A 14,296-nucleotide genomic window follows, 5' to 3' on the forward strand; every position below is an offset into this window, starting at 1 on the left:
GTAAAATTAGCCCTGTTCTAGCATCTTAAAGTGTGTTGAAGAAGACACACTAATGCACACAAACCAGTTAGAGGGCCATACTTTTGTTAGTTCGGCCCTTCCTCTTCTTAAAGATTTTCACTGTACTCGCCTTGCAGCTCCCAAATGAAGTTTATTTCTTCATCTTTCTCTCTGTATTCCCGTAGTTTCAATTCTGTCCCTGCACCATCCCCAGACGTAAAGCTCTGTCCCTCCAAAGTCAAAGATTGACTCACATCTAAGCATGTTTTGACTTTAGTAACTTCATACAAGATTAAGGAGGGATTGCATCATGAGGGCCTCTATGTTTTGACTTCTCCCTGCTATACCCTCCTTTCCTTCCCACCTTTTCTGTCTCTTTAACTCAGCCTTTGAAGTAACAAGCATGTTCTCTCTTTTACACAAAGTGGTTCACAGAGCAGTGTAGGTATTCTAAGAGAAAAAGCAGGGAGGTGATGGTTCTGTTGCTTCAGGAAAGTAAGGAGTAGGATTTACTTGTCTTGGATCCCTCCCTTCTTCCCCCAAGCAAACTTGAGAAAAAGGAGCTTTCTTTAGGATGTAATCCCAGGAAATAGGAATAAGGAATGAAGAAGTGAGACAGGAAAAGGAAGGAAGCCAACAAGAGCTTAGTTGTGCTAAGGAACTCTGGAAGATAGTATTGAAGGAAATTTTTCAAAAGGCAGGATCATGCCTCTCACAATGTAAAATGAATATGTATCAAGGTTTTGTCCAACTTATCAGTTATTAAGGGAATTGTCTAAATAAGACATTTGAAGTTCAAATGAAAATTTGGCATACTCTCTGCTGGGCAGGCAGATAGAATTATCTGGTCAAAGACAATTAAAGTAACACAGCCTGGTAGACAAAGCCTCAAGGGTCACCAGACCGCACCTAGCAGTCCTTTGAAAACACATCCAATTATCTCTTTTGTCCATTTCAAGATCTTCCACAACTTTTCCTGACAGCCTATGAAACATGTCCCAGAGTTGTCCTACCTGAATGGCAAGGAAGCTAGAGTATTTATGCATTGAGTCCAGTCTGGCATAATTGAAGACTTTTGACAGTCCGGCCCTTCCAGCACTGTGCGTGGGCCAAGCACGGTCTCCTGACCAGAAAAAAAAAAAAAAAAAAAAAGGAAAAAAAAGCCCTCAGGCAGAGTCACAAGGGTTGGCAGGAAATAGCTCTCCGTGTGTAGAGGTGAATGCCAAAGGGAATTGGAAGGCAGGGGGAGAGGAGAGGAGGTGCCAATACTGCTTGCTATTCTTATTTATTGATTGATTTGTTGTTTTGTTTTTTCACATTTCCCACCAGAATGTCAGTTCTCTGAGGCCAGACAACTTGTATTCTTTTTACTATCTCCTCAATGCGCTCAGCTTGCTGTCCAGCACACAGTGAGTGATCAGTAACTATTTGATGAATGTTGTTGAATAAATATGGGCCTCGTGTTGGGCCACGAAGACAGGTTGCAGTCCAGCCTCAGAGGAAGTGAGTCTTCAGGGAGTTCGAAGAGGCTCATACAGTTAGGCTTTGTGTAGTGTCCTTGGAACCAGTTACTTGCTCCATGGCCAACCTCCACCCCACCCGAAGCCTTGTTCATATTATGAACAGAAGAACACCAAGTACAGACTCTGCTTTCAACACACTTGACCAATAACACCATCTCGTAGCTTCCACCCACTGTTAATTACTATACACATGAAATGTGTATGTTCACACGCACAGAGAGGCCTTCTATCCACTCTCCTAGACGAAGAGCAGGGAAAGAAGAACGTAGCGGAGGGGCGTTTTCTGTGGAGTGCATGGTATGCTTGTCAGGACAGGCACTGGGAAAGTCTATTTTATAAAAGCTAAATTGCTTGTAGGCATCACTGAACAGACCCAAGAGATACACTGGTTTTATTAAGCGGCCAGATGGCCTTCCAGAGTAGTCAGAAGAGGGACAGACCCCAGATGACAAATGACGAGGGGCCCTCCCTATGGGCATTTTTTTGAGACAATGTGTTGACATTAGGTATGGAATAAATCCATAACTGCGCTGCTCATGCAAATTCTCAAGAAAAGCAGGTGCTATTCACTGACCTTACCCAAGCGAAATTTTGCCAGAGAAAATAGCCCAACTCTATTTTAGATTCCGTTTCAGCAGGCATCTTCCCCAGCCCCCATGCACATGCAAAAATACTTCAAAACAAAATTTCAAACAAAAGAAACAAAGTGGGGGAAAAATAACTTGAAAATTGCCTTTCGTTTGAAATGGTTGACAGGTGTCTTGCAGAAATTCGGAGAATCATCTGGCTGCCTAGAATCTGCTCATTTTTAAATGGCATACTTGTGAAAACATCACCATTGTCAGATCATAAAGGAACATTAAAAAAAAACCCAACACCGTAAAGTGGATACATGTATTTATATTGGTGTTCATACTGTATGCCAGTGATATTACATGGTTTAGAAACCTAGAAAGAACACTCTAGATTGTATAGGTTTTAGTCCTCAGGAGAAGCTTTAGGGTTTGTCCTTCGTAATGTAAATGTTCTTCATGTGTGCAGATGTGTATGTGTTTTAATGGCTGCATATGGATTTTCCAGGAAGAGATGACTCTCAGAAGCTGAGCGCTCTTTCCCAGCTAAGTAATCCATAGAGGGTAGCAGATATCCATGGAGTGGGGTGGGGGCAGGGGGGAATATGGCAATGGGCAGGCTGTGCCATATCTTCTTATTGGTCAAGAGTTTACATTTTAGGATGATTCAAAAATAATCCAGTAATTCACTAATTTTTTGAATTTGTGCTGCATCATGAGCCCTGGTCATTTTTGGTGTTATAAAGAAAGAAAAGGTTTGGTAGTTTTTATTTGTTTGTTTTTCCTTTTTTTCCTTCATGGAGCTTATGTATTGTGGAGAACAGTAGATAGATTCAGGACATACTTTACAAAACCCTAAGTGATAAATGTCCAAAATTGCAGAGAAACATTTATAGTGGAGTGCAGATGCTAAGTAAATAAATTTTAAAAATATGTGAAGGAACTATAAAAATATAATACAGGAACTTGGTGAAGGGGGCTGAGATACAATTATGGGGATTTCAAGGAAGCCAGCAATCCATCACTTGTCAACAAGAGCTTCTGGGGCATCTTCCGCAGGCCCAGGACTGTGCTAAATGCACACAAAGAAATGTTAAATATAATTTCTGCCCTGTGGGACCCATAGACTGAAGTCAGGATGCAGCTCTGCATAGATAGCAAAATTAGTGAGCAACTCAGATGGGTTATTCAAAGGAAAAGCCGTCAGGTTACAGGAGGAGGGTTTCCTAAAGAAAGCCTGTTTGAGGGTGTCTTGAAGAGGAGGCAAAGAGCAAGGTTTTACTCTGGCTGCTTCTACCCAAGAGATTGTCCAGGTGCAAAACCAGACCAAACTGCCACTGATTGTTACCTGTCCTAAAAATCAAAGTTCTGAACTCTTGAGAGAGTTACCATGATGGAAATGACACAAAGCAGCGTCCAGAATCTAGTGCGAAAAGTAGGAAAGGACATGGACAATGGAAAATGGAGTGTCCACCACCATGGCCTCTTTTGGAACTGTCCCTGCCTGTCAGCGGATGTGAGAAACCTCTTCCTGCAAGCCCCCCTTGGCTGACTGTTTCACTCTGGGTTCTTTGCCTCCACGTAACAAATTGTGCGGCAACAGCATCCAGCAGGACCCAGATGTCCAGAAGGTAGTTATCCTCTTTCTCTTCAGATCTGAGTCCAGAGAAGCCCTATCTGGCCATTTAAGAATGAGTTCTGGTCTGCAGTTATTCTGATTACAGGGGCGTCAGCATCGGCCAAAATGCCCCTGGTGGTGACCAGGAAGCGCCTGCCCGATTCCAGGAACACGCGGGACACAGGAGCCACAGCATTCTATACAGAGCTTTCCCAGTGTCCAGAGGATCGTGTCCAGCAGAATCGGTGCGGGTTACCCTGCACCTTCTAGCTGTGACAGCCGCAGCATTGGGGAGAGCACACAGCAAGGACAGACGCCGTGTCATCCACGACAGGAGGATGGCAGCGCCTGCACGGGAGCCAGCACCTGGGTTCTATTTCTGACTTCGCCGCAGACACCCAGGCACTTTGTCCAGTAATTGTAAAGCCGTGGGTTTTAAATTGTTGGGGGAAAGTTGGGCTTCGTGGCTTTCTTTGTCCGTGGGAACGCAGAGAGAATGTTACTACTTCTTTCTATTCTTTCCAAAATTGTCATCGTCATCTCCTCATCTTCAGAATTTGACCAGGTGATGCTTTTGGTACAATCTGGGGCTGGAGAGGATGATACCTCTCTGACTTTTTTCCCTGCTCAAAAGAAGGTTAGCTCACTGGTGCACTCACACTTGGATCTAATGATGCTGGGAGTAGTTTCTGCTTGGAGTGTGGACGTTTGTCTCTCTTAACGGAAAATGGTTCGCAAAGGGAACCATTGCGAACCAATATTGTCTCCACTGATAATCGCTCATTAAGAGCTGGGCTCATTTAATTCTGTAGAAGATTAATAAGGTTCTAGAAATGTAAAGGATTTATAGTTAGCACATATCAGTCATTCAAGATATGTGTATACACAGGGAAAAATCTGAACCTAAATGAACATATTAGAGTATAGCATTCTAACTCTTGGGAAGTCCAAATAAAAGACTCTGCTCAGCATATATATTAAAAAACAAAACAAAACACCACCACCAACAAAAAACCCAGTAGGGTCAGGAGCAAGCCCTAGCAATCTTCCTTAAAGCCCCTTACTAACACAAATAAGCTAGCCGGACTTGAAGTAGACCACTTGCAACTTCATGCAGGACCTTTGGTCCCAGAGACCTTGATAAACCACCCAGAGCAAAACAGTAAACAGAGAGAGGGGCTTGCAGGAATTAGCTTTTCCTGCCCTCATCCCTGATGTGTGGAGAAGGAACGATCTGGATTAGATTTTGAGGGGAGCTCCCTAGAGAGAAGTGGACACAGGACTAGGAGCAGGAAGTCCTGGGGACAATTTATGTAAAACGACAGAGGCTCTTTCCTGTTTGCAGATCTCACGGGTTTGCCATATGGAATAGCGCTCAAGAATTTTAATACTCTGAAAGACAGTCTGTCCTTTCCAAATATTTAACCTTCTTATCCAGGTAAAAGAGAACGACTGTGGGAAAATAGGTTATTATTGCTGAGTGGAAGTCGGGGCTGGGGAGAAGGTTGCCAGCTTTCCCCGGGAGCGGGTGGGGCGCCAGCCGTTAGCCTAATGGGCCGCGATCGGTTCCTGGTGATGCCTCGGCCCTCTTGGCACCGTGGCTGGGACATGGGTTAGAGGCTCTGTTCTGTCCCCTCCTGCCCCTCCTGAACGCACGACTGCAAACGGGACCGCTGCCCGCCACCCCCGCAGGTAGCAGGGCCAGTGGAGCTTGCACCTGCCACCGCTGGCTCCAAGAACAGCTTCTTGGGGCCGGCGCTTCCGCAGAGGTCAGGGCCAGGGGCAGGGGCAGGGGGATGCGGGCCAGGCCCCCAGGCCGGGACTGTGCTCTTCCCACAGCTCTGGCCTCAGCTCCCTGCCCCCTTCCTTCTCCGCTGCCCGAGGCGGCGGGCCCCCCGACCTCACAGGGTCGCGCCCTCTGCGCCCCCTGCGCCTCGGCTCCGCTCCTGTGGCTGCAGGTGGACCGACAGACAGACGGACGGTGCGGCTCTTCCCTGCTCGTTGTCGACTCGGCCGCATCCCTCCCATAGGCAGGAGCAGCAGCTGGAGCGGCCTCCCCCAGCAGCTCTTCTGGGGACCAACTCCAGTCCCCACGGGCCCCTCCTCCAAGTCTCCAAACTTGAACAATCCGGGCATTCCCCCTTGCCTGTCACCCCTGCATCTGGGAGCCTCCCTGTGGACCTCGCACCCTGACTCTGCGCCCGGCGCCCCCCAGCACAGGCTGGCCTGGCTGCACAGCCCACGGGGTCAGGTGCAGCTGCCGCGGCTCCATGGAGGACATCGGCCCCCTAAGAAACAGTCAAGTTTTAGTTACCATCGTGTATTAACTGTGAGTGAGTACATGAGGACAAACCGCATTCCTAGCTTTTTTTTTTTTAAGATTTTTATTTACTAGAAGAGAGAGAGAACAAGAGCAGAGGGAGTGGCAGAGGGAGAAGGAGACTCCCTACTGAGCAGGGAGCCAGATGCGCGGCTTCATCCCAGGACCCCGGGATCACAACCTGAGCCCAAGGCAGATGTTTAGCCAATGGAGTCCCCCAGGCACCCCCTCCTTCCCAGCTCTTCAGTCCACAGATTACTAGGTAAGTAACAGATGCACACTGTGATCGGTGACCAATCATGTCATTTATTTCCAGAAACCACTGGATGGTTTCTATGCATCTGTTATTTGGGCCACACACGCAAACAGCAAAGTAGGTGATGATGTTGGCTCCCTGTCTCCCAGTGATAAACCCACAGGATGTTTTATAAAAACAGGTCACTGAAAGAGGGAACTGACCAGTAAAGAAAATGCAGCAGAGAAATGAAAAATGGTGTTGCTAGTTGTGACATTCAAATGAAACATAAATGGAGTTACAGAAGAGATAGGTAGCTAACGGTGAGGAACATGGACATCATTGTCGGCTCAGAGACGGTGGGTGGGGAGCCGGAGGGAGGCAGTGACACAAACTTCCCAACACAAACGAGAAAAGGTAGGTTTGGCCTAAAGAATGAAGATGTCTCAGAGGAAGGGATGCTGGCAAGACACTTTACATTAAAGACATTGAGAAGGTATTTGTGTGACATTGAAACTTGAGAGCTGATCCAAACTTAAAAAAGGAGTACGACGATTTGTTCAAGGCACAGAAAAGATGTTTGCACAGCATAGTAAATTATAAAGCAAAAAAGAAGCAAGTACTGCTCAAATCATTCTTGTTTTTATGAAAATATAAATCACATTATATCTCCATGTTTCCAATGCTTTGTAATGTGCTAAATAAATGTTGCTTTTATCGTATTTTTCATTTCCTTACACATTTGTAACTCACAAGTTTTTAATATTTTGACAAAACTTTCTAAAGTTAATAGAACAATTAAAATTTCTCTGATTATTAAAACTTTTTTGCATGACTGTAGCTTACACAATCATGTTTATAGCCCCCATTACCACACAGAGCAAAGACTGTCTGTACCCAGTTGACAATTCTTTATAGTGAATTCTGTCTAGGATGTGGATCCTGTTCTCTGGCCCAATACACCAGCCTACTTGAAATCCTTAAATCTCATGACATTTCCTGCCTTTTCACTGAGAGTTAGTAGGAAAGAGCAGTGGGTGAAAAGACAGAATGAAACCTAAGTTCTGTTGGTTTCCTGAACATAAGTCACTTAACCTGAGTTCCTATTTCCTCATATAAGAATGAAGTTCATAATCAGCTACCATGGACATTGTGGAGGAACCCAACAACACGTATGGGTGAAAGGTGTATATGTTACTTGTAAGGTACTGAGGTAGGCGGAATAATGGCCCCTGAAGATGTCCACATCCGCATCCCCAGATCCTGGTTATCTAACTGTATGTGGCACAGGGGCTTTACAGATGTGAGGAGTTGAGAATATTCAAGATGGGAAGATGATTTGAATTAACTGGGTGGGTCTTAATATAATCATGTGTGTTCCTATAAGAAGGCAGCAGAGGGATTTGACTACAGGAGAGGAGAAGATGAATTAATGAAGGAAGCACACCCTGAATGATGAGCTTTGAGGACAGGTGAAGTGGCCACTAAAGGCTGACAAAAGTCAAGGAAATGGATTCTCCCCCAGAGCCTCCAGAATGAACCAGCTCTGCTGACACTTAGCCTTGGCTCAGTGAAATGCATTTTAGAATTCTGGCCTGCACGAGAAAGAATTTATCTTGCTTGAAAAGACTAAATGGATGATAATATGTTATAGCAGCGATAGGAGACTAATACCGCTACGGACTGTGGAAATACCTTTGCGCTCGGTGAATCTGCTAATACAGCCCTTTCTCACTTAGTGTTTCTCTTGGATTCCTCCTAATCAGATCTGAGACCCTTAGGAAGCACTGGGAATGCTAAATTGGAGGAAGACATACAGCTGTGCTCGTTCCCCCTTTGTCAAGTAGAACCAAGGGGAAGGGGCAAAATCCTGTCTTCTGTGTACCTTCATAATGCTTTGTTCAAATCTATCCTGATGGGTTCTTTCCAGTAGAATGAAATGATCTTTTTTTTTTGTATACCCTTTGCCAGGAAGATGAGAGTAAGCGATTTGAGACTGTTTTTGGATTCCATTTCAACGCACTACACATAGTGAGAAAAACTCTCTGGGCCTTCCCCCCTGAATAACAGTTATGGGAACTGTTTCTAGAGTGTTCTGACAAGGTTTATGCAGGCTGAGCTTTGGGATCCACAGAATGACTTGTTTGCATCACTGGCACTGAATGGGTTATGTGTTTGCCTCGGTGGCCCATGGAAAGTCAACTCCTGCCTTTGTGTATAGTGTTGATCTCTGCCCTCCAGTCATCTAGTTGCTGTAATTGTTGATTGACATATAAATGTTTTTAGTAGACCAAAAACAAATGTTAGTAGTGCTACAGGGGGCATGTCAGTCGCCCACCTAGTTAGGTCCAGAACTGGGAGCCAGTACATCACCTGCTGTCTTTACAGGAGGAACCCAGTATTATGGGGATAGGTCCTAACATGGGCTATTCTTGATAGGATGCCAATCAAGCTTTCTCCTGGATGGATTGGTTCAGGCCAAATGGGAGATTTCTCCAGCATTACCCTTACTTGTCATTCCTTGATGGCCTCACTTGGTCCCCAGCTTTGTCAGCATGGGTGTGTCTCAGTGGAGAGCCATAGAAGGCCGTGTGCTAAAGGGAATGGCCAAAGTCTTGGTGCCAGTTCTCCCTAGAATATTCTCTAAGATAGCTTAGCAAAAGCCAGACTTAAAGTTATCGCAGTTGCAAGCAGAGGGACAGGCTGACGTTTTATGATCCTCGTGTGAAGCATTAAAATACAATGTCACTAATATTTTTCCTTAAAACATTTACAAGTAGTATAATGAGGGGCCAAATAAATACAGAATTTGAAACACATGCAAGACAGTCCTTGGACTCTGCAAAAAAGTCAGAGTCATGAAAAGGAGAAAAGGCAGGAGTAAATAGGGATTTTCTAAGTTAAAAGAGACCAAAGAAACGTAACCAAATACAGTGTGATAACTTGACTGGATCCTGGATTTAAAGCAAACAAAAGCGCTATAAAACCCACCTTGAGGATGATTGGGGGAATTTAAATGTGGACAGCACGTTAAATAATGTAGAAGAAATGTTCATTTACTGGGTGGGATAATAGTACCTCGCTAGAAAAGAATGTTCATATTTATATATCATAGGATATATAAACTGAAACGTTCAGCAGTGAGGTATTTTATCAGCTGTCTTCTTTCCCATGCTTTCGATACTAAATATAAATAAAAAAGAAAAAATAGCTCAGATGTCATAAAATGTTAACAATGGCAAAACCTTGGTGAAGAGTCAGTGGATGTGTTCATTGTACTGTTTCTCAACTTTTCTCTAGAAGTGATCTTCTTTTTTTTTTTTAAATCATTGGGAATTTGAATGTTTTTCAATGATCAGAAACACTCAGAGAACTATAGCTATTTACTATTTACTTCTTCCTTCCAAGGGCATCTAGACACAGGTTTTTTTTTTTTTTTTTTTTTTTTTTAGACACAGTTTTTAAATTCTATTGCGTATCCTTTTGTCTACCAGTTTTCACTAAAGCCATCATATCAGCAGGTAAAGTAGCCCTGAGGGTACCTTCCAACACACCCTTTCTAGAGCTCCAAGCATGTTAATGAATGTAACTTGGCCACTGAACACAAAGGTCTTCCTTATAGGCCAAAGCCAGTTGCCCAGCGGACCCAGCCCACTTCCCTTCTCTTACAGGGGCAATGCTAATTCCTGGTTTTCTTACACAATCAGCCACCCAGCGTGGGGGCCTAGCCCTGGCTCAGCAGATGCCCTGACCTCCTGATTGTGTCTGCTCCCCAGATCCTGGAGTCCTTATTCACAAACATACAGTGGATTATATTTGCCTGGGTTGGTGGGGAGGATTTTAACTGCTTAAAGGTGACCATTGTCCCAAACTAATTAACAGCGGATGTGTTTTCCAACAGCAAAAAGTATGCAGAGTGAGTACTGCATAGATTGCAAAATTGTTGATCTTCAGGGGCCTGAAAAAGCAGGAAAAGAATAGAACTTAAAAAAAAAAAAAAGTAATAAGCACACTTTCAAGAACTTTTTGCTATGATTATTGGGGAAATCAAGATCTATGTTCCAAGACTTTGAAACCCTATAGTATATGGAATTCCTTAAAGTCAGAGGGAATTTCACCTAATTTTTCTTAATATTTCCATGGTTCAGAGAGACATATATGAAGATTGCTGCAAAGGAATATCTTATACTGAGGTGGATGGTAATGAGAGGCATGGTTTATCAGCTATAGCCCTCGTGCAAGTCATGCATCGTAGGCAGATTGTTTCCACAGAGAACAAAAAAGTAAACAAAAACTAGGAAGGTCCTCAACCCTCACACTTGCCATCAAAATCTCTGAGTGAATCTGTGTGAAGAAATTCCATGCTGTGTCCCTACTAACGAACTAAAAAATAAAATAAAATAAAATAAAATAAAATAAAAAACAGAAATGGTTAAGTACACTGTTATTTAGGTAATAATCACCAAGGCAAGGTGTAGAATCCATACAACGCTCATTAAGTCAGTTCAAGAGTCCAACACCTCCGTAGAACAATTCATGGCCGGTGCTGACCCAAGATGTGAAATACCAGGATCACGTATCCTGTGGTATTAGAACGCTGACATTAAACATGGTAACAGCCCTGCCAACCGACGGAAGTGCCTGGTCAGCCTCTACCCCCAGCCCTTAACGTCAGCAGGCCCACAAATGGTTACAGAAAACCTTGTCTGGGGAGCAGAGGCTTCAGTTTTGCTGAAGACTGACCCGAGGAGGCTGGGCAGGTGGTAATACTATTTATTGAGCACTTACTATGAACCAGACCGGGTGCTAAGAGATTTGTCTGCAGACCTCCTCTCACCCCTACCACGACTCAGCGAGCTGGGCATTATTATTATTATTATTTTATTTGTTTTGCAGGGAGGGGGTCTGAGGATTCAAGAAATCAGGCCACTTAAGTGCACGTGGAGGGCAAACAGCAAAAGTCAGGATGGCAACCTGTTTAATCTGCTTTCAGAGCCTGTGCTTTTTAAAAAAAAATTTTTTTTTTTTATTTATTCATTTTAGAGAGAGAGCGTGAGCAGGTACACAGGGCAGAGGGACAGGGAGGAGACTCTGAAGCAGATGCCGCACCGCGGTGGAGCCCGATGTGGGGCTCGAACCCACCGCCGGCGATCCTGACCTCAGGGGGCAGAAAGCAGGCGTCGGGGTGTCCGAAACCGGCCGGGCCACCCAGGCGCCCCCAGAACCTGTGCTTTTAGACAACCCCGCTCGCTCCTTCAAGCAGGGACAGGGCACGGGGATCCTGTAACCGACAGCAGCCCCTCTTGGGCGGCTCTGGAGGGGCCTACGGAGTCTCTCATACTCGTCTTTCCGGTGACCGTAGCCCGGTGGCCCGAGGGAGGCAAGGGCCGCGTCTGCAGACACAGGAGCCGCCGCTCGCGTCCGTTGACCCTCGTGGTTTCTTCAGATCCTGGTGCCGCAGCCCCGGGGACCCCCGGCTTCGGGGTGACGGCAGAAGCGCCGGCCGCTCGCCGCGGCCCCCAGAGGCGTATTTTCCCCGGGGTCCTGCCGAAAACGTGAGGTCTTCCGGCCCGAGAGCTCGGTAGGGCCGAGGGGGTCCCGGAGCCAGCGAGGCCGGCGCCTCCCAGACGGCGCGCACGGGCGGCGGCCACCCGCGGGGACTCGGGGGGGGGGGCGGGGTCGCGCTGAGGGCACCGGGAGCGGCCGGGCCGTCCGGGGGTCGAGGGAACGGGTCGCCGAGCTGGCTAGCGGGGAGACGGAGTCGGGGAAGGGCCCCGGCCCGACCCGGGGAGGCTTCCCGGATGAGGAAGGTGGGCTCCAGCTGGCCGGGATTCGCCCCCAGCCGATCCGGCGCAAGCCGGAGGCTTTTACCAATTCCCGAATTCCTCCGACGTGGGTGGTTTAAAAACGTACCAGGACTTCTGTCCTTGCGGAGGTTCGGGGAGGCTCACAGATCAGGGGGCCGTGCCTCTGGGAAGCTACCGTCTGCGGTTCCCGAGAGGAAGCGGGTGGCGGGGGAGACGGAAAGCCGGGGAGCCAGACCTCGAGGGGGCCGGGTGAGGCGCGGGCGGGCTTAGGGTTGGGGTGTGGATCCCCGCAGGCCCCGGGCTCCCGGCGGCTCTCGGGCCTGTGCCCGCCGCTGCCGCGGCCGCTGCCGCTGCGGGAGGGAAGCCGAGTCGGGCCCCGGAGAGCAGGAAGGGGGGGCGGGGGCGGTCCTAGGGCTGGCTCACCCCGAGGGGCGGCCCCGCCGGGTCCCCAAGGCCCTGAGGTGTCGGGTCGTTACAAAGGATAGAAAATAAACATCTGGGATTAGAAGCGCCAAGCAAGGGGCCCCTGGGTGGCTCCGACGGTTAAGGGTCCGGCTCTCGGTCTCAGCTCAGGTCTTGATCTCGGGGTCATGAGTTCAGGTCACGCGTTAGACTCCACGCCCGGCATGAGCCGACTTTAAAACGAAGTGCCAAAGAGTTTAAGTTCCGGAGGTCTAGGGGGTGGTCCTCCAAAATACAGGTGTTTTCGAACATCTCAAATGCCCATTCTGCGTGTGCGTGTGTGTGCGCCCGCGTGGGGGGGGGGGGGGGCTGGGCCTGGGCCTGCTACGGCTCCCTCGCTACATCTTCCCTCGCTGAGAGGCCGCGCCTCGGGTGCACGAGAGCCGCGCGCCGCCGGAGCCCCGGTGCCCCCAGTGTTCCCCCGAACCCAGAGGCTCCGTGTCCTTAGGGATGCAGGCCGTCTCACGTCGCCCTCTCCGATCGCGGGCTCACCCCTGTCCGCGGCCGAGATCTCTTCAGGGTTCCTGCGTGCCCGCCGCCAAAGAACCGCCGGCTGCCCCTGCCGAGGACGTGCCTTGCCGTGAGGCTTGCTCTGAGCTCTGCTGCCTGCTGTGCGCTGGGGGTGCCCGCCCGCGTCACCCCGAGAGGACGTCCGCCCCGTCACCCCGAGAGGACGCCCGCCCCGTCACCCCGAGAGGACGTCCGCCCCGTCACCCCGAGAGGACGTCCGCCCCGTCACCCCGAGAGGACGCCCGCCCCGTCACCCCGAGAGGACGTCCGCCCCGTCACCCCGTGAGGACGCCCGCCCGCGTCACCCCGAGAGGACGTCCGCCCCGTCACCCCGTGAGGACGCCCGCCCCGTCACCCCGAGAGGACGCCCGCCCCGTCACCCCGAGAGGACGCCCGCCCGCGTCACCCCGTGAGGACGCCCGCCCGCGTCACCCCGAGAGGACGCCCGCCCCGTCACCCCGAGAGGACGCCCGCCCCGTCACCCCGAGAGGACGCCCGCCCGCGTCACCCCGTGAGGACGCCCGCCCGCGTCACCCCGAGAGGACGCCCGCCCGCGTCACCCCGAGAGGACGCCCGCCCCGTCACCCCGAGAGGACGCCCGCCCCGTCACCCCGAGAGGACGCCCGCCCCGTCACCCCGAGAGGACGCCCGCCCCGTCACCCCGAGAGGACGCCCGCCCGCGTCACCCCGTGAGGACGCCCGCCCGCGTCACCCCGAGAGGACGCCCGCCCCGTCACCCCGAGAGGACGTCCGCCCCGTCACCCCGAGAGGACGCCCGCCCGCGTCACCCCGAGAGGACGCCCGCCCGCGTCACCCCGAGAGGACGCCCGCCCCGTCACCCCGTGAGGACGCCCGCCCGCGTCACCCCGAGAGAAACTAGAACCGCCGGAGCCCTGAGACAGGGAATCCCCGCGACCACAGGCCGTACCCGGTGCTCTCCCGGCTTGGACCCCAGGTAGGTCGGAAAGCGAGGGAGGTCGGGGGGAGCCCTCCAGGGTGCGCGGCGCAGACACGTGGCCGCCGGGCCTGCCCCGCCGCCCTCAGGGCTCGTGGAGGGCCGTGTCTGCGCCTGGGGGCAGGTGCCGAGGATGACCCCACAGGGGCGTTCTTAAGCTCATCGCTGCTTTGCCTGAACTTCGCCGCCTCACAGCCCTTTTTTTGGAGTAAGACCCTTTTCCTGAAGGTTCTAGCGAGCGTCACACCTACTTGGCGGAGCGAGGGGCGCCCCCACCGGCCCCAGTGGCTGATC

At 49.9% G+C, this 14,296-nt stretch overlaps 1 protein-coding gene across 1 annotated transcript; it reads left to right on the forward strand.

Annotated features, from left to right (window-relative positions):
• Positions 1–11,967: 11,967 nt before the first annotated feature.
• LOC125753329 (uncharacterized) lies at positions 11,968–13,740 on the forward strand. Its single transcript, XM_049099324.1, has 2 exons — positions 11,968–12,078; positions 12,986–13,740. The coding sequence occupies exon 2, from the start codon at positions 12,988–12,990 to the stop codon at positions 13,738–13,740; it is 753 nt and encodes a 250-aa protein (XP_048955281.1). The 5' UTR covers positions 11,968–12,078; positions 12,986–12,987.
• The last annotated feature ends 556 nt before the right edge of the window (positions 13,741–14,296 follow it).

This window comes from Canis lupus, chromosome 2, assembly GCF_003254725.2.
Source record: "Canis lupus dingo isolate Sandy chromosome 2, ASM325472v2, whole genome shotgun sequence".
NCBI lineage: Eukaryota > Metazoa > Chordata > Mammalia > Carnivora > Canidae > Canis > Canis lupus.